The 26,332-nt window shown below is 39.8% G+C and overlaps 1 protein-coding gene across 16 annotated transcripts in view; it reads left to right on the forward strand.

Moving 5' to 3' along the window:
- RIMS1 (regulating synaptic membrane exocytosis 1) overlaps positions 1-26,332 on the forward strand; it is a 423,664-nt gene that overhangs the window by 213,030 nt on the left and 184,302 nt on the right. For all 16 annotated transcript variants that reach the window (XM_056565855.1, XM_056565856.1, XM_056565857.1 and 13 more), the window contains 3 exons: positions 6,325-6,478; positions 10,581-10,706; positions 14,616-14,678. In XM_056565855.1, coding sequence (XP_056421830.1) covers positions 6,325-6,478; positions 10,581-10,706; positions 14,616-14,678 — 343 coding nt within the window. The remainder of the gene's footprint in view (positions 1-6,324; positions 6,479-10,580; positions 10,707-14,615; positions 14,679-26,332) is intronic.

Consider the following 26,332-nt stretch of genomic DNA (forward strand, 5'->3'; position numbering starts at 1 on the left):
GCCCCCTGGGCGATGTGCCGGAGTGCCTGTTGAATGATTTCAGCAGGCATCCCAGTCCGGTCCCCAACCGGCTAGCGGCGGGGACCGGAATTCCCTGGGGCGTATGCATACGCCCCACGTCCTTAAGGACTTGGGATGCAGGGCGTATGCATACGCCCGGTGTCCTGAACAGGTTAAAGTTTACCTGTTGTATCTACAACATTTTTAGAATAAGCTGCCCCATGTGTTCACATCAGGATTAGCACTACTTCTGGCCATTGTATAATTTATATATGGCATTTTCATCAGATGGCTTTAGCTCTATTTTTCAGTTGTTCCTGAACTAATAGAAGGAAACTATCCTCTATGACAGTGCTTTCCAAACTGGATGTCACAACACATTAGTTTGTCGACGGCAGTCCCCAGGTGTGTTGCAGACAGTCCCATCCCGCAGCTGCTGCTGGTCTTTATCTTTAAGTGGCCATGGCTCATGCTGCTGATCTTGAACGGGTAGCGGGCACTGTGGTCTCTTTAAATAAGTGAGTTGGGACTCCTGATGAGTAACGCCCCTGACGTTGTGCCTAGAAGCGGAGCAGGAGTCACTTGTCACACTCGCCGAGCCTGCACCTGCAATGAAGCTGGACTTAGGCCAGGTGGTAATGAAATAGTCAGGTGGTAATGAAATAGATGAAGTGGCACAGTGATGGATCAAGGTGGTAAAATGAAATAACACAGGCGGTGACCAAGGAGGGGATAAAATGACACAGGAGGTGATCAAGGGAAGGGAATGAAGTAGCACAGAAGTGTAAGGAGGGGATAAAGAGGCACAGGGGTGATCAAAGGTGGATGAAGTGGCACAAGGGGTGATCAAGGGGGGGTAATGAAGTGGCACAGGGGGGTAATCAAAGGGGAAAATGAGAAGGAACAGGGTGATCAAGGGGGGTTATGAGGGGTGTTATGAAATAGCACAGGGGGATGGAGGGGGTGATGAAATGGCACAGAGGGCGATCGGGAGTGGGGTGAAATGGCACAGGGGGGTAACAGCCATATTTGTAATACCGATACTATTATCCCGATGTGAGTTGCAAAGTTTGGAAATCTCTGCTCTATGATGTGTCCCATACACTACATTACACTCACTGAAAAGGGAATACCTCTCTATATCACAACCTAAGAAGCAGAGGCAGCGTGGAGGACATTATAGAGAAGTACTGAGCAGTTTGAGCTGTGAATTGAGCATTTTGATGAGGTTTAATTCTCTATTCACTCCCCTCTCCAGCCAATTTTTTACCAATTGCAAACAAAAATCATCACGTAAAATAAAATACATCACCGATTTTTTCTGCTTTGCGAACCCAGCCTTATATGAAACCAGTGCACCTACACTTGTAACTACAGAGCTATACGGAGTGATTTACATCATACATTACATTTGTACATTAATTACATCCAATAATTGTATTCACAACAAATATACATCTGTGGAAATCATCTGGTTCATTACTATGCAAGAATTGATTAAAGGGTACCTCTCATCAAATAAACTTTTGATATATTTTAGATTAATGAATGTTGAATAACTTTCCAATAGCATGTTAATGAAAAATATGCTTCTTCCTATTGTATTTTTCCCGATCAGTCCTGTCAGCAAGCATTTCTGACTCATGCTGGAGTCCTAAACACTAAGAGCTGCCAGCCTGCTTTGTTCACAGCCAAACAGGCTGTGAACAAAGCAGGCTGGCAGCTCTGAGTGTTCTCCTTTGTGAACAAAGCAGACTGGCAGCTCGTAGTGTTTAGGACTCCAGCATGAGTCTGAAATGCTTGCTGCGAGGACTGGTAGGGAGACCCCTAGTGGTCATTTCTTCAAAGTAGAAAATTAAATAGAAAGAAGCATATTTTTTAATAACATACAATTGTGAAGTTATTCTGCATACATTAATCTATAATATATCAAAAGTTTTTTTGATGAGAGGTACCCTTTAAAGAAGCATTACATTTATTTTTTGCTTATATAGTGCAGAATAGGCTTTCATTACAGAATAATGTGGAGGTTTTTGTGTATGCTTGGGATTGGCTCAAATTTGGTTTACAAATTCACAATGATATGGGTTACATTTCCCAGGAATCCTCTGGCTTTGGCTAGGGAATTTGATTATTGTAGCTGGTGATCTCATCAGGCTACTAGTGCTGGAGATCACCCAGGTGAACTCATTAGACTCATAAGTGGGTTGGTGCCAGTTCACACTGTCTTACTTAGTGCGTTTTTAGAGAAATATTGCCATGGGGAGAAAGTTATTTGACATATAATCACAATTGAGGTGTTTTATGAAGATTTGACGTCTTCAGGCTGTATTCACATGTTAAATCTTTCCTGCGTTTTTCACATCTTTTTACAGCATTATAGCTTTTTTTTGCAGCCATTTTCCGAAATGGAACAGGCAAACCTTATTTTTTATAGTACAAACCCCTAGTTTTGCTAAAGAATTGAAAAAAATAATTTTGGTACACTTAAGGCATAGCTCCAGTTTTTGACAAATGATAATACATTTCACATAAAAAAAAATATTTAAACTTATACTCCTGTGGGAGATGTTTTTTGAGCTAATCACCTGGTGAATAACTAATCATAAAAATTCACCAATCAGCTCTTGATGCATTAAAACGTGGTTTTACTAGAAATAGATCAATGTAAATATAATGTACAAAAAGTGCTTGGATAGGGAAATTAAGTACCTACACTAGAGGCCCTACCTATCTAGGGAGGGAAATCCTATTACTAAGTGTGGCTAGGGGTAGGGAAAAAAAATGACAGTACATACATATAGTCAGTTAGTGGACCTCTCTTGCCAACGCGTTTCGCCCATTGATTGCTCATCAGGGAGTGAGAGGGGACCACAGTGGGGTACAGAAGACAATAATTATATAAAATACAAATATTAGAAGCACAAAAAAGATAATAATGTTAATGATATTAGATCAGCGTTAGTGAGTTAGTGAGTGTCAGCCAGTCTATGTGGATGGAAACCACTGTCACAGTCAATATGATGTCAATGACAAACCATAGATAGGAACAGAGTAGGGTCAATTACATAATTGCATAGATGAAATAACAGACATGTTGCCCAATGATATTACACGATGAAAATATTGTCTCAATTGGACTCCTGAAATATGTTCATGATCATCACAATCAGTAAATTATTGAGGACACTGCAACAGAGGGCAAAAATGAAAAAGAACCGGGCCAGAAAGTATATCCTGTACAGGCAGGATATACTTTCTGGCCCTGTTCTTTTTCATTTTTGCCCTCTATCTTGGGGCCATTGCTCTTAGCTACATGGTCTCTATCTTGGATCATTCAGCTGTTAGCCTAACTGTATCTTAAGGAACGAGTATTGGTTGCTGTGCTCTCAATAATTTACTATGATTGTGGGCATGAACATATTTCAGGAGTCCAATTGAGACAATATTTTCTTCTTGTGTAATATCATTGGGCTACATGTCTGTTATTTCATCTATGCAATTATGTAACTGACCCTACTCTCTTCCTATCTATTGTTTGTCATTGACATACTCAGGCATCATATTGACTGTGACTTTGGTTTTCATCCACATATACTGGCTGACACCCACTAACTCACTAACGCTGCACTAATATTGTTATCTTTTTTGTGCTTCTAATATTTGTAGTTTGTATAATTATTGTCTTCTGTTCCCCACTGTGGTCCCCTCTCAATCCCTGATGAGCCCTTGCAATCAATGGGCGAAATGCGTTGGCAAAAGAGGTTGACTAACTGACTATATGTATGTACTGTCATTTTTTGTTTTCCCCTACCCCTATCCACACTTAGTAATAGGAGTTCCCTCCCTAGATAGGTAGGCCATCTAGTGTAGGTACTCACCTGTATCCTTTATTTCCCTATCCAAGCATCAATATGAATATCAATATTATATTTACATTGATCTATTTCTAGTAAAACCAAGTTTTAATGCATCAAGAGCCTAATTATTGAATTTCTATGATTATTTATTATTTTGTCTCACCAAGGGACATCTTTATTAAGTTGGCTTTGGGTGCCAGATATCGTCTACTCATATGACTAATCACCTGGTGACAAAAAAGTTAAAGAGATTGGTAAATTACTTCTCTAAAAAAATCTAAATCCTTCCATGATTTATCAGCTGCTGTTTGCTCCAGAGTGAGTTGAGTTTTTCTTTTCTGTCTGATCACAGTGCTCTCTGCTCACACCTCTGTCCCTGTCAGGAACTGTCCAGATCAGGGGAGGTTTGCTTTGGGGATTTAATCCTGATCTTGACATTTCTGAATACAGACAGAGGTGTCAACCGAGAGCACTGTGGTCAGACAAAAAAAGAACTAATCTTGCTCTGTAGGATTGAACAGCTGATAACAGAAGCCAAAAAGGTATAGCAAACATGGATCTTCACAGGCGCATAAACAGCACAACTTGATGCTTTTTTTTTTTCTGTTTTTCTTTTTAATCTCTATTTTATGTATTATTTTTTCTATTATTTTGTATTGTGTATATTATTTCTTCTTATCTTTGTTACTGTTATAAATAACTTTTGGAAAAAATAAATAAACAATTATATAAAAAATCAGCAATGAATTACCGTAAGTGGAATGAATCCTCAAGTTCATATTAATAATTTATTCCAAGCACATAAAAGAAACGCGTTTCCTGCCCGTAGCGGGCACTTCATCAGGCACACTTGCCTGATGAAGTGCCCGCTACGGGCAGGAAACGTGTTGCTTTTATGTGCTTGCGATAAATTATTAATATGAACTTGAGGATTCATTCCACTTAATTCATTGCTGTTTATGCGCCTGTGAAGATCCATGTTTGCTATACCTTTTTGGCTTCTGCTGTTTGGACCAATGAGCTAGTATCGACTGGAGGATCATGGCTGCTAACAGACCTTCTTTGATCAATACGCTGTCTTCTGGTAAGTGTGACCTTTATTGCACTTATCTATTACTATAAACGTACCACACTAGGGGCACGTGTGCCTTTTTTCCCCTCTTTGTCTGAACAGCTGATAAGTCCTGGATGTGTAAAGATTTGTAAATAGAAGTAATTTTAAAATCCATTTAAATATATGGAGCCAGTTGTGCTCAACCGGAGTTAAAAATTTAGCAGAAAATTGTTGTCTAAGAAACCTGTTGATTTTATGAAAGAAATAACACATTTAATCAATAAATATTTTAAAAAGTTTAAAGCATTAATTTGGACACTGAGGCTGCCATCCATAGCGACAATATTCTAGATACCAGATGAAAGAAAAGGATGAACATTGATTATGTTAGCAATGTAAGTAATAAAGTTGGGCAATAGATATTGAATAAATCCGAGATAACATTAAAAAAGTAATAACATGAAACAATGCAAACATCAAAGTAAACTGTATTATAAAAATACATTTATTTTAAATTTCAACACATTAAAGGGAAAAAAAAGACCATATATAATATGAAGTCAGGAATATAAGTCCCGATGAAAGGCGTGTTAAGTGAACCAGTCTTTTTAATTTTAGTTTACATAGTTTAGGCATATTGCCCATGATAACCATGCTTTGTGAAAAACTAACCATTTTAGCAGTTTTTTGCACTAGCCTCTGGCAGTCGGTTATTCAGAAATCACTATTCTCCTCTTTTTGTCGGTTTGTGGACAAGAAAACTGGGTGATTTTTGAAAATTGTCTGGGTACGCCCATTTTTTGATACGCCGTGCCCCTTTGTAGGGTTTTCTGAAACTGTCCGAGTTATGTGTGAGAATGTAGACAATTTTAGTCCAAATATGTCACAAAAAGTGTTGCACAGGCATGCGTCTAAATTTAGTCCACAAAAAACAATAAAAACTGTGGGGTTTGGCTTAGTAAATGAGGGCCATTGTGTGACTTTTTTATGTATAGTAGGGACAGGAGGGCGGCTGAAATGCAGCTTATAGAGCAGAGCCCACGAGCTATTAAGTAAACCAATGATGGTAATGGATACATTCATCCTGCTTTTATTATATACTTAATTAATGCACACAGCTGGTAAAGGTGTATTTATTTAATTGTATATATTATATGTAGACATTTTTTTTCATGTGAAATACAAAATAAATGTTTGTTTAATGTAATATTATGTCAGTCATTTAGAAATTTAAAGTTGATGTTTGTATTGATTAAGAATAGCCATACCAACTAATGGTGTAGTTTTCATCTTATCAAATCTTTATCTAAGTTTCATAGACTAAAAATAAAAAAGAGTATTGCCAAATCTTACCTGTCAAGTTATTAGGTAAATCTAAGTTTTTCATGCTAAAAATTTTTGTATTGCTAGGCTCAAGGTCTAATAATAGGCAAAGCCGATCTACAACATTAACAGTGCCGGAACAGCAAAGAGTGACCCATCATCGTTCCCGTTCCGTATCTCCTCACCGTGTTGATGATCAGGGCAGGACCCGCTCACGGTTACCAAATGTGCCATTACAGAGGTATGTTGTCTTTACCCTGCACATTAAGGGTCTATTCACACGTACAGTATTCTGCGCAGATTTGATGCACAGGATTTCAAGCTGTGCTCAGTCATTCAGTTTACATTGAGATCTGCAGCAGAAAATCCTGCGCATCAAATCTGTGCAGAATACTGTACGTGTGAATAGACCATAAAGGAGAAGTCTCATACCTGGAAGTACAGAAAAACCTATCCCCTATCCACAGGATAGGAGATAAGTTTTAGATGGCATGGGGTCCAACTGATGGGGCCGCCGCTCCGTGATCTAAGGAATAAGTATTTCTGTACTTCCAGGTATGATACTTCTCCTTTAATATTACCAAGTACTGTACATATTATATCTGCATTACATACTGGGCATAATAACACAATTTTGAACCTTGTTTCTTCATGGTTCCCAACCTCTTCTCCAAAAATATACAGACCATTTATATGACTGCTCTCCTTTTTAGAATTTAAATCATGATAATATGCATGCCATTGGTACTGAATTTCACATCTCCCTAAAGGAATATCCCAGTAATAAAAATGTAAGTGTTGCTGGGGGTTGGGGCAAAAAAATAAAAAGAAGAAGAAGAAAGTGATACTTAACTACTTTGGTCCCTCCACAGCTCTCATTGCAGCTCCTTATTGTCCCCCACTGCTCCTCTCTTCTCCCCACTTACAGGATGAGATGTCGGAGCAGGACCTGCCCACTCAGCTAGTCATTGGCCAAGACTGGACAACGCTGTGGCCAGTGATTTAGAGTGTGCAGGTTGTGTTGAGAAATCTCCTCTCAGAAGCAGGGAAAAGAGACAGACGGGTACCGTAATAAGCTGCTACAGGAGTTGTGGGGGACCAGGATAATTGAACTTCATAATTTTTGCCCCAGCAACATATACACATTTTTTGTAAATCAGAATACACTCTTTAACCCTTAAACAACGTAAATGTACGTCATGGTGTCCTGCTACTTAACGCACCAGGAAGTACATTTACATCATGTATATGACGTGAGCACCGAAGCCAGCCAAGGATCCACCGGTAATGGCGGGCATCAGCGATCATGCTAATGTCTACTATTAACCCCTCAGATGCCATGATCAATAATACTGATCACGGCATCTGCAGCAATGTGGTACTTGTAATGGATGATCGTTCGCCTCACCTATTCTGACCAGCATCCCGAGGTCTTCTTCTCTGGTCTTCCAGCAGACCAGAGAAGTAGATCAATAATACTGATCGGTGCTATGCCTATTCATAGCACTGTTCAGTATTTGCAATCTAATTATTGTTATAGATAGTCCTCTATGGGGACTATACAGTTCTCTCAAAAATGTGGTCCTCCAGATGTTGCAAAACTAAAACTCCCAGCATTCCCAGACGGTGAACGGCTGTCTGGTCATGCTGGGAGTTGTAGAGGTCAACAGACACACCCCTCCATTCAGCTCTATGGGAGAAGCGGGGATGCACGAACGCTGCATCTCCGCCTCTCCCATAGAGATACATGGAGGGGGCATGTTGGCTGCTCACACGCCTCTTGCATGGGGAGAGCCGTGGCCAGGGCTCCGTACAGGATATCGCGGGGGGGTACCAGCATTTGTACTCATTTAATGCCTGTGCCAGGGCAGATGCCACACTCCAATCTCGGGGAAGGCCACATAGCCTGAAGCGAGCAATTGAGCGGATGATAAAGTGGGCAGTTTGGATGGCCATGGGCCTACATTATAATCCACTGGGTAGATTTTACCATTACCATTTGGTCAGTGACTGAGCCCTCCTTATTCTCCGGCCTGAAAACAGTGGTGTATGTTCCCTCTATGGTAGATACACCACTCCTGACAGACCTTACAACTAACAAGTAGGCAAGTTTCTGCAGCAAATACCTGTCCCTCCTTTGCTATGTCCACAGTGGAATATCAGCTAAGTTGAGCCCAAGCTATTTGGTCTAATTCTGCCTATCAGTAATTTTCCAACAGAAATGGCAAAGGAGTCCTTTTTAATGGCCTGAAGAGATGAGAAGAAATAAGTACATTATAGTATACTTCTGGTAGAGTTCTCATTACTGTTTATGTTCCATAATAATGGATGGAAATTGGTTGAGGATTTCATCAACAATACCAAGTTTCAAGGATTTACAGTGGGGATCAAAAGTTTGGACAACCCAGGTAAAAATTTGTATTAATGTGCATAAAGAAACCAAGGAAAGATGGAAAAATCTCCAAAAAGCATCAAATTACAGATTAGACATTCTTATAATATGTCAACAAATGTTAGATTTTATTTCCATCATTTACACTTTCAAAATAACAGAAAACAAAAAAATGGCATCTGCAAAAGGTTGGGTACCCTGCAGAATTTATAGCATCCACGGCCCCCTTTGCAAAGCTGAGACCTGCCAGTGTCATGGATTGTTCTCAATCATCATCTGGGAAGACCAGGTGATGTCAATCTCAAAGGTTTTAAATTCCCAGACTCATCTGACCTTGCCCCAACAATCAGCACCATGGGTTCTTCTAAGCAGTTGTCTAGAAATCTGAAACTGAAAATAGTTGACGCTCACAATGCTGGAGAAGGCTATAATAAGTTAGCAAAACGCTTTCAGATCTCAATATCCCCTGTTCGGAATGTAATTAAGAAATGGCAGTCATCAGGAACAGTGGAAGTTAAAGCAAGGTCTGGAAGACCAAGCAAAATATCAGACAAAATAGCTTGCAGGATTGTGAGAAAAACAATTCAAAACCCACGTTTGACTGCACAATCCCTCCAGAAAGATCTGGCAGACACTGTAGTTGTGGTACACTATTCCACTATAAAGAGATACTTGTACAAATATGGTCTTCATGGAAGAGTCATCAGAAGAAAACCTCTTCTACGTCCTCACCACTAAAATCAGCGTTTGAACTTTGCAAATGAACATATAGACAAGCCTGATGCATTTTGGAAACAAGTTCTGTGGACCAATGAGGTTAAAATTTAACTTTTTGGCCGGAATGAGCAAAGGTACGTTTGGAGAAGAAGGGGAACAGAATTTAATGAAAAGAACCTCTGTCCAACTGTTAAGCATGGGGGTGGATCAATCATGCTTTGGTTTTTTTTTGCAGCCAGTGGCACAGGGAACATCTCACGAGTAGAAGGAAAATGGATTCAATAAAATTTCAGCAAATTTTGGATGCTAACTTGATGCCATCTGTGAAAAAGCTGAAGTTAAAGAGAGCATAGCTTCAACAAATGGATAATGATCCTAAACACACCTCGAAATCCACGGGGGATTACATCAAGAGGCGTAAACTGAAGGTTTTGCCATGGCCTTCACAGTCTCCTGACCTCAGCATAATTGAAAATCTATGGATAGGCCTTAAAAGAGCAGTGTGTGACAGACAGCCCAGAAATCTCAAAGAATTGGAAGACTTTTGTAAGGAAGAGTGGGTAAAGATACCCCAAACAGGAATTGAAAGACTCTTGGCTGGCTAAAAAAAAGTGTGTACAAGCTATGATACTTGCCAAAGAGGGCAATACAAGATATTAACTCTGAGGGTGCCCAAACTTTTGCAGATGCAATTTTTTGTTTTCTGTTATTTTGAAAGTGTAAATGATGGAAATAAAATCTAACTTTTGTTGACATATTATAAGAATGTCTAATCTGTAATTTGATGCCTTTTGGAGATTTTTCCATCTTTCCTCGCTTCTTTATGCACATTAATACAAATTTTTACCTGGGGTGCCCAAACTTTTGATCCCCACTGTAAAAGTAATCCTTTTAAGCACAACTGCATGCTCTCAATGAATTAAACATGTAACAGTGTAAGAAAGGGACACATATGCTCATACCAAAAAATTGTACGGCAGCCAACAGCAATCAGTGATCTTAAAAAGGTATGGAATTTCAAAAAATGCTGTTTGCAAGCTTTATTACAGAAAATGTATTGAATGCAAAGTATTTGCACATGGTTGTAACTGAAATGTTATAACAGATCTGTAAAAAAAAAATTGTCCTCACTTTCTTAACCATTTTTGTATTAATAATGTTAATAATGTTTTATTAATTAATTCATTTTTTATATAAATAGAACTTCTATTATTTCCCTTGTGCAATTATTTAGGAGCCTAGATGAAATTCATCAAATGAGACGATCACGCTCTCCAACAAGACACCATGATGCCTCCCGCAGTCCAGTTATTCATAGGTCCAGGGACTCAGACAGTCAGTATTTGTCTGATCAAGAAAAGTAAGTTTGTGTGGTTTATACATATAGGGCTGCCTGGCATTAGTCAAAATACTGTATGGATGTTTTATTAAAGGCATATTCAGGGCAAAAACATCTTATCCCCTATCCAAAGGATAGGCAATAAGATGTCTCATTGTGGGGTGCCTGCCGCTTGGACCCCTCCTCAATCTCCCTGCAGCACCCGCATTCTGTGCAGAGCTGCGTCTCCAGTTTTGGAAACCTCCGTGTTTCCCGGGACTGGAGACGTGACGTCACACCCCCTCCATTCATGTCTATGGGAGGGGGTGTAATGGCCGTCACGCCCCCTCCCATAGACATGAATGCAGGGGTGCTGCAGGGAGATCGTGAATTGATCTGTCACTTTCAGCTACATTTAGTTTACTAAAGGGGTATTCCAGTGGGTATTTGTTTAAAAAATCTAGACTTAGCTCCATGTAAAATAAAACAAACAAACATATACGTACCTCCCCTGATACTGCGGTGTTAAGTCTGGCTTTATTAAAAGTGTTTAATGCCGCCCTAGTTTCTGTTAGAAGACCTTGTTTTCCATCTTTGTTTAAAAAACAATCCAACATACAAAAAAAAAATGAAAAAAAAGCTTTTTGGCAATTATTGTGATAATTTTATATTTGCATTCTTGCGTTTGCAATTGCCACTGTTGTACTTTTCTGTTTTGCTAAGTATTGTACATGCAAGTACTGTATTTGTTTTTGAATATCCACCAGAATACCCCTTTTAATGCATTTATCTCTAGTATTATGTACAGTGACAAGTTCCATATTATGATATACAGTTCAATGGAGGACCAACAGTGCAGTCATCCTCAGAATTAAAGGGGTTATCCAGGAAAAAACTCTTTTTTTATATATCAACTGGCTCCAGAAAGTTAAACAGATTTGTAAATTACTTCTATTAAAAAAATCTTAATCCTTTCAGTACTCATGAGCTTCTGAAGTTAAGATTGTTATTTTCTGTCTAAGTGCTCTCTGATGACACATGTCTCGGGAAACGCACAGTTTAGAAGCAAATCCCCATAGCAAACCTCTTCTAAACTGGGCGTTTCCCGAGACAGGTGTCATCAGAGAGCACTTAGACAGAAAAGAACAACCTTAACTTCAGAAGCTCATAAGTACTGAAAGGATTAAGAATTTTTAATAGAAGTAATTTACAAATCTGTTTAACTTTCTGGAGCCAGTTGATATATGTAAAAAAGTTTTTGCCTGGAATACCCCTTTAAGGAGCTGCAGACCTAGCTTCTGCACTAGAATTGATCTGAAAATTGTGGCATGCTCCATTAAATGCTATGTTAAAGAGATATTGTCCGCTGGAGGAGTTTAACTACGGTATGTAATATAGAATGAAATGGAAGTACGACATGTGGCACACAGAGCACTGGTCTAATGCACACATATAGAGAAGCATAGCTTTTATTAAAGTGTACCTGTCATGAACTACAAAAAATAAAAAAAAATGCTGCTGACTTACTTTTTATCCCTGGCAGATTCTAGCTTAGTTTTTCGTTTTTTTTTTTTTGGGCTTCTAATACTCATTCTCCAGCTGTACACTGCAAAGGAGGGGGCATTCCCTTTAGCAAGCGTGGCACCTGCCCTCACATTACATGCATGAACTTCTGTCCTCACACCTCCGTGCTGAACTGGGTCTAAGGAGAGCTGTGCACTCACGGATACTCTGTGTCGTGCTCTCTCTGAACAGGCTGATTGACAAGTTAGGAGCAAGAATAGAACCCTGTTAGTCGTGCCCACACTTCTGGTGGGCAGGATTTTGTCTCAGCACAGCTGTTGGCTGAGGGAAGCAGGGAATAGTGGTTCGGCACTAGACAGCATTATAAACAGAAGGGAGGCACCTTGTGGAGGAAAGTGTATTATACGCTTTTACACATAAAAGCATATATATATATATATATATATATATATTTTTTTTTTTTTTTTTTAAATATATAAAAAAAAAGTATATTACAAGTAATCATATATTTATAGTATTTATTCAATAAACATAACTTGCTCAAAAGGACAGTGCCTATTTAAAGAATAAGGCAGAGGCTTATGTGCATGCTATGTGCGTAGCTATTTAAGATAATGTGGCATGCATGGGTTGTTTGCCCTCATAGTTTCTATTTCCCCTCTGATATAATTTCCATGCAGCATACATTTCCCATGATGCTTCTGAAACAATGGGGGTAGTGTCTTATGAGTACCTTGGCTCTGAGTCTTATCTTAATGCAGAAAATTATAGAGCACTGCTATAGAACTTCTGCCCCCTAAACCGGGCTTCATCTAACAGGGCACAATAGATAATCGGCCCCCAGGGGAATTGAATAACTCTGCAGCAAATCGTTTTATGGAGTCACCTATTATATTACTTCTGTCCTGGTCTTTTAGAGAGGACAGACATTATATCTTCAGCAGCATTCTGTACATGGCGGATATAGAGAGCAACAAGGGATGCAGAGCTGGGTGGGAAGGTGTTGGGTATAAGTTGCCAGGATGAATAATCACATGGTTCATGGAAAAGGAGAAAGGGGAGAAAAAATACGGGGTGCTCCTTGGTGTAGTATTTACAGAGGAGTTTAGTGGAAATATAAAACCCACCACCACACCTATGGTGTCGCACTGACTTTTTCAAGTTGTGCAATAAAGCTAGCACAACTATACCGTAGGTTTTTGGGATTTTGTGGTGGTTGTAGACAGTCTGCTGCTCAAACCCCTCTATCCGTGATGTTGCAGGGTACGGAATAAGAAATAGTGGAAAGGTAAAGGCAAAAGTGGGGGTTTTGGTTCTGAGCGCTACTGTATTGGAATGCTAGGAAGACTCTGCCTACTGCCAATAGTTACACAGGACTTGTTTCATTTAGGCAAAAAGGACAACACATTTCGGCACACGCTGGCGCCTTCCTCAGGTCCACTACACTTACTGTTGCCACTCCCCGCAGCAGCTCCTCCGCCTGTCGGGACAGATGTGCAGACTCCCGGCCTGTTCTCGGGCAGCAGAGGGTCCGGAGCTGTGTGTCCTTGTTTTCAGGCAGCAGAGGGTCCGGAGCTGTATGTCCTTGTTTTCAGGCAGCAGAGGGTCCGGAGCTGTGTGTCCTTGTTCTCGGGCAGCAGAGGGTCTGGAGCTGTAGATGAGGTGGAGGCTCCACTATTCCAGAGTTTCTGCTGCAGGACACACAGCTCCAGACCCTCTGCTGTCAGACCACACATAGAATACTGTGTACAGTACTGGGCACCAGTGTACAAAAAAGATATAGTGGAGCTGGAGAGGGTTCAAAGACGGGCAACCAGGGTAATACAGGGAATGGGAGGATTACAGTACCCAGAAAGATTATCAGAATTAGGGTTATTTAGTTTAGAAAAAAGAAGGCTTAGGGGAGACCTAATAACTATGTATAAATATATCAGGGGACAGTACAGAGATCTCTCCCATGACCTATTTATACCCAGGACTGTATCTATAACAAGGGGGCATCCTCTACGTTTAGAGGAAAGAAGGTTTCTACACCAGCACAGACGGGGGTTCTTTACTGTAAGAGCAGTGAGACTGTGGACTCTCTGCCTGAGGAGGTGGTGGTCATGGGGAACTCTGTAAAATAATTTTAAAGGGGCTGGATGCATTTTTGGAGAATAATAACATTACAGGTTATGGATTCTAGATCTATAGGGACAGAACGTTGATCCAGGGATTTATTCTGACTGCCATATTTGGAGTCGGGAAGGAATTTTTACCTCTAGTATGAGGGTTTTTGTCTTCCTCTGGATCAACTCAGTAGGGACTGATTAGGGTTATAGGTTGAATTTGATGGACTGTGGTCTTTTTTCAACCGTATGAACTATGTTACTATGTAAACCTGCAAGTAGATGCTTTAAAATTATCTGCTGATTTCTCTTTTTTCAGTGAACTCCTTATGTTGCCCAGAGCAAAACGTGGACGAAGTGCTGAGTGCCTACATACTATCAGGTACCATACATTTCTAAGCAAGCACTTATCATTTCTTAAATTATGTCAATTGACCACCTATCCTAGACAAAAAATATCCTATTTTTACAATAGATAAATAAACAATATGAGAGCAATTCAGATTTCCAATGAAATGTGCTCCTTGATAATATGGTCTAGATGACGGGTCTGCAGTAATACACAGTCAAAATGTAAAGCCTTTTTACTATAAAACTTTGTGAGCCCCTTTATGTTACTAGGATACCTTACCCATTTGAGGCTTCATGGAGTTATGTTAACTCTTAATAGTGTGATCAGTAATAATGTAAGAATTAACGACCTTGACTCAAGGATTAAGTGTTGGATGGGAAAATGTACTGAGCATTGTCTAGAAGGGGGCTTAGCTGTGTAAAACGCACAAATGATCTGACTTGCCAAGTGGAGCAAGTAAAGTACCTAAAAGTTAACTGTTTTCTACAGTTAGCAGTTAAAGGGGGTTGCCACCTTTTTTATCATATTTTTATAATATGCCGTAACTCACTGATTGGTTCTTGTCCTTCTCTCGGACTCCACCATTCACAAGAACAAATGGACCATTGCTCCCTTGTCCTATTGATCTGTTTAATTCTCAGCAGTTTGATCCATGCTGACCCCTAAGTTATGACATATAGCAAGATGCTACAACATACATTACCATCTTTTATTTGTAGTAAAAAAAATACCAGTGAACAAATTGTTGGCCAATTCAAGTAAAGTTTGATTTAGTTTTATGTAGAAACACTTGAGTAAAATAGTTCTACTAAGTAAAATATAGTCGCATATCTAATAAAATGTGTAATATGCTTCCACTGTCCATCTTCTCATTAGTTTACTATGTTCTTAAGCAATTTAGCTAGCTGTAATATTTAATCTCCTTTATTACACAAATATACCTGTGTTTAATTGTACAAGACCTGATTTATAACGGTGACAAGTACTATCTGGCGTAAGAAAGACCTCATTCACTTACACATACTTGTAAATTATTTTTTTTATTTTTTTATACATTCTTATTTATTACACACAGTGGCTGGCAGCGGCATTTAGCAGCGAACATCAAGCACTAATAGTCAGTACGGAGCAATCTCCATTGCTGACAGCAGCATTTAAACAGTGCCTCATCATTGGTGGTAAACAGGATCGGATTGGCTCCTGTTGATATGGCAGCCTGTACTAGGCCTTAGTGGTTGCTGTGGCTGATCTGATTCTATAGTCTGCCATAGGTAGCTGTAAAAGCAGGTCAATGATTGTACTAAATTATGTAATACTATAGTATTACATTATTAAGTTTATCGAGTGACTGCTCATACAAGTCTTCAAGGGGGATTAATAAAATGTAAAATATATATATATATATATATATATATATATATATATATATATATATTAAAAATCCTCCTTACATTTTAAATAGAAAAAAAATGGCTTAATTTAAAAAACAAACAAAATAAAAAAAAATAAAGGTACTGCGCAGTTGGTTTTACTATATTCCTCTGAGTGGAATGCAGCACTTAAGCAGCTTGGCCTCTGCTCCTGGACACATGCACCCATGATAAATGCTTAGATAGACTGTCACCCTTCTGATGCTCAACCAGGTCTCTGCTGATCCCTGCTTATCGGTCCCATCTTGACACACATAAAATGCCTACTTAGCCATTCACTAGGCTTAAGAGGCGATTAGCGGGGACTTGATGGTTTTGCTGTATTCCTGTGAGTGGAATAGGGCCAAAATGATACCCTTTTGGCCGTATTACTACTCTATTAATGAAGGCCTGTGGATATTTTGAGAGTATAGGCTGGAAAGTATAGGCTGGAAACACATATAGTAAACATACGATATTCAGACACGGCTAATGTTCAAATTGACTTGCTGCCAAGCTGCACATACACCTATGTATATGAATGGCAAAAAGGCAACAAGTATTTTAAAACCTGTAGAAAAACAAAAGTATTTATAAAATCAATGATGTTCTGTTGCCAGGTGATTTATGTTTATTTATCAATGTGACAAGGCTGGGCTGAAAAAAATATATAAAACTATGTACTCACCTGCCCCATTCCCCCACCGCTGCTGTTCCCACAGTGCCTGATCCATGCTGTTTACCAATTCCTGCCCTCCTCCTGACACAAGGAAATGCTGAAGCCAGTGATTGGCTGAGCAGGCATAAAGACAAGAGACAAACACGATATATAAAGACGTTTATATCTTTAGTTTTTAGATTACATAAAGGACATTTCAGGTAGATCATTCTATTTAGAGAATACTATCAAAACCATACACTATCAATACCATACTTTGTTGCTGTTAGTTGTAAGTCATTATCATTCTAGGTCCTATGAGCTGATATAATTTTTTTCCCCTAAAATTGTATATTTCTTTTAAAGAGAATTTAGGTTAATTAAAAGCCATTTCCATCAAAACCTAAACTCATACTGTATGGTTACTATTGATATTATAGAAATGTAGGGAAGAGTTAGAGAAGTACAAAATAATAATAGTTTTGAATTACCGGTACATTTTTTTTTAGATTTTGGTGTTTTTTTACACAAAAAGTGTGTAAGAGCACTCTAAACTATGTGTCTCCCACATAATGTTGTCCACATGATCCCAACATGCTTTCTCTATTTTAAGGGAAAACTGTCAGCCTGTTCACCCACACTAAATGCAATACACTGGGTTATAATGCAGGTGAACAGGAGTCCAACAAGGGGTCACTTACTTAAAGGGGTACTCCGGTGAAAACCTTTTTTCTTTTAAATCAACTGGTGGCAGGAAGTTAAACATATTTGTAAATTACTTCTATTAAAAAATCTTAATCCTTCCTGTACTTATTAGCTGCTGAATACTGCAGAGGAAAATATTTTCTTTTTGGAATGCTCTCTGATGACATCACGAACACAGTTCTCTCTGCTGACGTTATTATAATAATAATAATGCTTTATTTATTGTTGTCCTTAGTGGGATTTGAACCCAAGTCCCCAGCACTGCAAGGCAGCAGTGCTAACCACTGAGCCACCATGCTGCCCTTAGCATACATCTGCTATGCATGGTTGCTAAAATGGACAGAGATGTCAGCAGAGAGCACTGTGCTCGTGATGTCATCAGTGTTCCAAAAAGAAAGGAATTTCCTCTGTAGCATTCAGCAGCTAATAAGTACTGGAAGGATTAAGATTTTTTAATAGAAGTAATTTACAAATATGTTTAACTTTCTGCCACCAGTTGATTTAAAAGAAAAAAGGTTTTCACCGGAGTACCCCTTTAAATATGTCCAGTAGTTCTGAGATATGTCCCCCAGAAGATCCTCTTCTGAATTCAATAGATGTGTTAATTAAACCTATGCTTTAAAGTCTTAAAAGATGCAAAACCAGAATTAACATTGATATCAGTAAAGAGCTGATGGTTACGTTTTGAGATCTCTGAACTCATAGGAATACCGAATATTTAGAGATTGAGTGGTTACACACCAAAATAGATACAATTAGTGTCTGTACTGAGTTACACTATACCCAATAGTGCCATAGATATGTGCAATCAAAAAATAGCTGAAATTCTCAAGGTGCAGGCAGAATTAATAAATTCAAACTAGAACATATAAAAGAATAGGATGTAGCTGGTTTCTCTATAATCACGTATTTTTATTAATGATAAAAAGCAGATATCAAAAGCTGGAATCCAAGCAGGGCCCTTGCTACAGATTCAAATGATATATATCAGCAATAGAACAATAAAATTGGTCACAACATATAAGGTAATAGAAATAATTGAACAGTGTGAAATGCCACCTTGCTGGACTAAGAGTCAGTTAGTCTCAATTAAAATTGCATAAGAATTAATGCAGGCAGTGTGACTAATAATTATGCCCAAAAAGAGGTAGGTTAGTAACCCTCAAATTTCATCAAAGCAAGACTTATAGACTAAATATATCTCCTATAGAATAAGTCCAAAATGATATACAATACACTTTATTATACAAAATTAATTTTTATTTAGACATAAAGTTTACCCAATATTAACCCATAAAAACACATACACATAAGACCATTAAAATATTTTTGATAGGATGGAGGGGTACAGTGCAGGACAATTTATCAAAAATAATTAATCTATATATACATATAATAATAAATAATTCATCAACTAGGATACTGAATATGTATATAGAAGAGCCACATTTAACCAATTGTTCAATATATATGGCATGTAAACAAATGTAATATTGCACCATACATAAGGTGCATAGCAAAGAAAGCTGTATGTAAACAATAATATATAATATTGCACTATTAACAAAGGCTGCAAGATTTATGATTATATTGCACAGCAAGGTATATTGCACTTAAATGGGCACTGTCATGAAGTAAAAAAATTGATATGTTGTAGTACTTAAGTACTACAACATATCTCTAATATACTTTAATTAAAAAAAAGGGATTTTAAACAAGTTTAAAATCACTTTTAAATTCGGCCACTAGGGGTCGCCCTGCTAGTGGCCGAATGCATCCAGCAGTGACGTCACTACTGGATTTCGACTCATTTCAGCCTGGCAATGAGTCGAAATCCAGTCACTGCGGTGCTCGCTCCCACCTGTCAATCAAACAGGCGAGAGCGAGCACGCTGATAGCTGGGGCTGCACTGCCCACTGTCAGGCTGCTCCACTAGCCTCGCGCGTGGCCCCGCCCCCGTTACCCTGTCCGGAGGCAGAGCGCACACTCATTGCTGCGCTGATCCTCCGGATGGGCAAGTCTGATCTGAGGTCTTATAAGGGGAGCGGAATGTCTTCTTTTCGGGCGGTTGGAGGGAGGGGGTTGTTGCACGGCGGGGTCTGAGGGTGATGGAGTTTGGGGGAGCGGAATGTCTTTTTCGGGCGGGCGGAGGGAGAAGGGTGGGGGGTGTTGCGCGGCGGGGGCCTGGGGGAGCGGGATCTGTGGCAGCTGCGGCTGAGACTGTTTTTCACCACAGGGTGCCTACAGTTGTTTCCCCACTACAACTCCCAGCATGCCCTGACAGCCAATAGATGTCAGGGCAGGCTGGGAGTTGTAGTGGTGAAACAGCTGGAGGCACCCTGTATAGTTGAACTAAGGGCGAAAGTCAGGCCCCCCAGCAGGCGTCAGTGACGTCATGCCTGCCGGGAAAGTCTGCCTGGTAGTGAGCACACTACCAGGCAGAAAAAAAAGCATTTTTAATATAGTAAAAAAAAAATGTAAAGGCAGGGAGGTGGTTAGGGATAGATGAGCAATAGGCAGGGACAGAAAAAAATAAAGGGATGGTGGAAACTACCCTTTAAGAATAAAGTATATTGCACTAAAAATAAGGTTATTTTCAGTGCAATATACCTCTAAGTTGGTAGAGAAGATCAAGATGTCATCTTGGTACACGACAACACAGGTGCAGAGAAGATCTCAGAATATATCATTAATGAATTCTTGAAAAACGGCAGGAGCATTGCAAAGACCAAAAGGCATTTGAAATGTCCATTATGAGTATTGAAGGCCGTTTTCCATTCATCTCCCTCGCGGATACGAATAAGGTTATGTGCACCCTGCAAGTCCAACTTGGAGGAGACCTTGACTCCACGGAGACGGTCAAAAAGTTCAGAGATAAAAGGAAGTGGATGATGATTTTTGACCGTGATTTTGTTAAGTTCCCTGTAGTCAATACATGGGCGGAGAGAACCATCCTTTTCCCCACAAAGAAGAAACCTGCTCCGGCAGGAGAAGAGGACTTACGGATGAATCCCTTTTGGAGGTTCTCCCTGATATACTCTGTCATGGCTGTGGTCTCAGGAACCGACAACGGGTAAATTCTTCCCTGAGGAGGAGTGGTACCAGGCAGTAGATCAATGGGGTAATCGTAAGAACGATGTGGAAGCAGGGACTCTGCCTGCTTAATGCAGAGTACATCTGAAAAGTCTTGGTAAGACCTGCAGACCAGGCAAAGGAGGAGGATAAGGCACAACTTTAGGCTGGACTGACCTGAGACAAAGATTTTCACAGAACTGTCCCCAGCATAAAATTTCTCCAGTTCTCCAATCTAGTTGCGGAGAATGATGTCGGAGCCAAGGAAGCCCGAGAAGAAGCTCTGAAGTACAGTGAGGCCGCACATAGAATTCAATCTTTTCTTTATGCAAGACTCCCACTTGCATGACGAGAGGCACAGTACAGAAAAGCACCTTACAGTCAAGGTTTTGTCCGTTAACAGAGAAGATGAACAAAGGCTTGGCTAGCCGAGTAACAGGAAGATGATGTTTATGGACCAAAGAAGCATCAATAAAGTCGCCTACGGAACCGGAGTCCAAAAATGCTGTAGCGTTGAAGGAAGACTTTGCAGAAGTGGAGACTTGTACAGTAATGGTCAAGCGAAGAGAGGTAGTATTCACACCTGGGGAGGCCTCTCCCATGTTTCCTAGGTGTGAGCGTTTCCCGGTTGCTGAGGACGAACAGTACAGTCTTTGAGGAAGTGTTCCGGGCTAGCACAATACAGGCACAAATTTTCTCTGCGACGTCGAGACCTCTCCTGTTGCGTCAGGCGGGAATGATCCACTTGCATAGCCTCTTCAGCAAGAGGCACAGGAGACTGTAGAGGAGGACGTTGGAATACAGGCGCCAAGCGAGGATATCGCCGTGTTCAGACAGGTTCTCTCTCCAAATAAAGCTCCTCCTGTCGCTCAGCAAAATGCACATCAATACATGTAGCCAGGTCGATAAGTTCAGTCAAGGAGGACGGAGGATCACCTTGGGAGGGGATAGTCATGTCTATATACATCATTATGCAGTTTCAATGATATTTACGGCAGCGATTATGTCCTGTTCCTGTGTTTAAAATGCTATTGTCTGATATATAAGCTCTAGATTCACTAATATTTATTTACTCTAACAATAATGCAGTGATAAATACATCTTACATTTCATTTATGGTCTAATCTGTCAAGCCAGTCATTTGGTTGCTATTGGCTACTGCATTTCCTGAGTTCCCCCGGCTGCGGGGTGCGGCTCCACACCTGATATTACTTTGTGTCCATGCAGCCGGCTGAATCGGAACTGTCGTCACACGCCGGATCCATTGACCGGCACCTGTAGAACACTCAGGTATGAATGTATTTAAACCTTCATTATTTAACTTTTATTTTGCCATGACTAAGAACTTGCTTGAAGCTTGAAACGCGTCGGCGTTGTGTTTTTACTGCACATGTTTTTTTCCTTTTTACTACCCATGTTTTAATGATCCAGTAGAGGTTATGTTTTAATTTTTCCTTTTTTTGGGAGCCGGACCCTATGGGATACGGCCCGTATTGTCCGTGCTCCTGCTACTTCTACAGTGCCGCGCTACAGCCACAGCCAGTATTCATGTTGGATGGTGAGCTGAACTAAATCTGTTTTGAAAGGCCACCTTAGCTCGTTCCGTTGGGAACTGGTCAGACACGAGCTCCAGATGCAAGGAGCACTGTGTAATGAAGTCTCTACACAACTTCCGATCGCCATCGTACTTCGAGGGTAAAGGTAATCATAACTTGGACCCAGAAGATGCTGCAGGAGTAGGTGGAGAAACTTGAGCTGGTTGCGTCTGCTGCTGTTGTTGTATGGCCAATAACTGCTTCATCATTGCAGACAACTGTGTGAGCTGCTGCGCCTGTCGGGCCCACTGCTGCAACTGTCGCACCACAACGGCGGGGAAGATCTGCAACTTCAGGAAGGGTACCCCAGCGGGATCCATGGCCGGACCTTACTGTAACACTCACGGTTCAGTAGACAGGAACACTTGCGCTAGTGGATCCGCTGGACCTGTGTGCCAGATGACTCGGACCGTACCAGGGAGCGGAGTCTAAGGTGCCACTGGTTTTCACCAGAGCCCAACGCAAAGCGGGATAGACTTGCACCCAAGTCGCTATCCCTGGCAAGTCTAGACCACACAGGCGGCTGAGGAGATTCGTGGCACAGGTAGGCAGATACGGCAACTTGTGGTCAGGATAGCAGGAGGTCAGGGCAGGTGGCACAGAAGCATAGTCAGGGACGTAGCAGGAGGTCAGTAGGCAGGCGGCAAAAGAACAAGGTCAGGTCAGAAACACGGCAAGGCAACTCTCTGGAACGCTTTCTCTCAGGCACAAGGCAAAAAAGATCCGACAGGCAAGTGTGGGAGGTGCAGGAGCTTATAGAAGAGGCACAGGTGTTTCAAATAATTATGGGCGTACTGGCCCTATAAAACTAGTCCCTAGGAGACAGGGACACGCACCGGAGCTGAGAGGCAGGAGAGGAAGCAGCAGAGGAACGAGGTAAGTGACAGGCTAGGATTCGCATGTGGGCGCATCCAGCGATGCGAATCCCACACCCGCCGGCAGCAGGGGAGAGGGGGCAATGCTCTCACGGCCAGTGCATGCGGCCGGCTCGCAAGGCGTCACACACGTGTTATTTCTGTCTGTATTTGAGTTCTGAATAGTTGGGGCAACAGTAAGGCCTAGGTTTGGGGCTTTGGAACAGGTGGTATTAAATAGTGTAAAGATTTATCCTGATGTAAAAGATGCCAGTTGTTACGGATAATTTTTTCAACTTTTTTGTGTGTACTATTAAAGGGTAAAATAGGACAAATTTCATTATCAGTGTAGTTTTTTATTTTTATAGTGTTTTCAAAGTAAGAGGTTCTGGTTTGTTGTGATATCTTAGACTTGGCTATTTGAAGAATATTGGGTGGGTAACCATGTTCCTGAAATTTAGTGGTGAGGTCTTGCGCCTCAATTTTGTATTTTTCAGTTTCAGTGCAGTTTCTTTTAATTCTTCTGTATTGTCCTGCCGGAATATTTAAAAGCCATCTGGGTAAATGACAGCTGGAGAAGAAAATAAAACTGTTTGTAGAGGTGGGGTTATGATATGTGCTACATTCAAGTTTTCCTGAGGAACTGGAGATAAGGTCTAAAAATTATATCTTAGTGTAATCAGTAGATGATGTGAATTTTAAGTTGCAGTTATTGGTGTTGAGGTTGTGAATGAATCATCTACTGATTCCACTAAGATAGAATTTTTAGACCTTATCATCTCCAGTTCCTCAGGAAAACTTGAATGTAGCACATATCATAAGCCCACCTCTACAAACAGTTTTATTCTCTTCTCCAGCTGTCATTTACCAAGATGGCTTCTGAATATTCTGGCAGGACAATATGTGCAGTGATCTCTAAACTGTGGCTTTCCAGATCTTGCAAAACTACAACTCCTAGCATGCCCACACAGCAGTTTGCTGTCTGGCATGCTGGGATTTGTAGTTTTGCAACATCTGGAGGGCCACAGTTTGGAGATCACTGTGCAGTGGTCTCTAAACTGTAGCCCTCCAGATGTTGCAAAACTGCAAATTAAAAAAAATGTCATCACATTTTTGAATTTTTTCACCAAGAAATGATGCAAGTATTAACAAAAAATTATCACTAACATGAAGTAGAATATGTCACGAAAATCACAATGAAAAGTAAAAGCATCCCAGAGTTATTAATGCTTAAAGTGACAGTGGTCAGATGTGCAAAAATGTCCGGGTCCTTAAGGGGTTAATAATATACACAAAAAAGTTCAAAAAATTATCCGTAACAACTGGCACCTTTTTATTCAGGATAAGTCTTTACATTATTTAATATCACCTGTTCCAAAAATCATATACAGGGATCCCTCAACTTACAATGGCCTCAACATACAATAGTTTCAACCTACGATGGTCTTTTCTGGACCATTGTAACTTGAAACCAGACTCAACATACAATGCTGCGGATAGTCCAGATCTGTGAAACGTGTCCATGGCTGGAAGAACTGACCAATCTGAATGGGTATTTTACTAGTAAAACACCTGTACTACTGAAGTACATGCACTGACTGGCTGTCTGGTAGCGCCCCCTACAGTATCGGGTGGGACTACATGTTCTGTAAACAAAGAAAAACTTGTAAATAACTCATGAAAGAATAAAGTTACATTAAAACCAAGCACACCAGTGTTTTTCTTGTGAAATTCCCAATATGTTTGATGTGTCACATGACCCTCTTCCTATTGGAAAAACAAAAGTTGGATTCAAAATGGCCGCCATGGTCACCAACCATCTTGAAAAGTTTCCCCCCTCACATATACTAATGTGCCACAAACCATTCCCATTTTATTAAGGTGTATCCATATAAATGGCCCACCCTCTAGAACCTGCCCCAATTGCAAACTTACACATTTCTCTAAAACCACTACAGAAATTCAATCCACAGTAAATAGCTTTAAGTGGAATATAACGGAAACCATAACATGCAATACTAAACAAGTTATCTACCTTTTACAATGTACATGCAATAAACAGTAAGTGGGGAGAACCAAAAGAACATTAAAAACACGAATTTCGGAAAACACATATACAACATCAAAAAAGGCAATGAAAAACATCCCCTTTCAGCTTATTTCCTCAGATTTCCTAAACAGGATCCAACACAGTTGACATTTTACAGAATTCAGGTTATCAGGAGAGATTGGAGAGGAGACAACTTTTTAGCAAGAATGTCGAGAGCTGAATCACACAAGATATATGAATTTGAGTCAATAGAACCCAAGAGTCTTAATTCTGAATTGGAGATATTCGGGTTCCTGTAGTACTCCTGTTGGGCTTTGATCCATTCCCCATCCAATGCCACGCTGTATACCCATCGCTTGGACAGCATCCGGACCCTAGCACACAGGATTCTCCATCAAGCAGGTCACCTACCATTAGTTTAGATGCCCTCGTTTTTTTATCTATTTGGATAGTGGTTTCATCTCTATTTTTACATTTTATCCTTTATTTTTATTTCCACCTACATTACTAATTCTAATATACTTATTCCTATCCTTAATACTTATCATCATTTATTTTCATTCTTATCCTTATTTTACTTATTTTTTATTTTATTTTTTTTTCTATTTTTTTTATTATTTTTATTTATATCTTTATTAAAAAAAATCTTCATTTTTATTTCTATCTTTATTTTACTTTTATTCTTATTTTAATTTTTCACCTATATCCTTACTTTTAATTTAATTTTATTTTCATTAACATTCATTTTTCCAGTCCTATTTATTCATTATTATGATTGTCATTTTATTCAACATCATTACATTTAACACTTATTTGTTATTTCAAAACTGCACTTATCTAACAACCCACTACACTGCATTAATTGAAGGTATATTTATATTTATCCATTTGCTCTTTTACTGCTGCCATTTCAAAACATCAGAAAAATAATTAGGCTTTTAGCTTGTAATCTTCTTCTTTTAACATTCATTTTCCATATATTCTTCCCTAAAATATTATCATACATTGATGGTAAAAACCACCTTATTTTGTGTGTGTGTGTATATATATATATATATATATATATATATATATATATATACATGGTCTAACCAGGTTTTTCTATTTACCATGCAAGTCCTGTTCCTGACCAGCAAGTTCCAGGACAGACATTCAAATTACCAACAGAGGTGTGCCAATTAAAGGGCACAGTAAATAAGTCCACCATGTCCAAGTCAGTCCTATTAAGCCACTGATAAAGGGGGACCTCCCCGAAACACGTCTGGAATTATCCACCCTATTACTTTGACCAGTATTGCCACCTTTCTACATTTACCTGTTACTATTGAGATATTATTAGTC

This window comes from Hyla sarda, chromosome 3, assembly GCF_029499605.1.
Source record: "Hyla sarda isolate aHylSar1 chromosome 3, aHylSar1.hap1, whole genome shotgun sequence".
Taxonomy (NCBI): Eukaryota; Metazoa; Chordata; class Amphibia; order Anura; family Hylidae; genus Hyla; species Hyla sarda.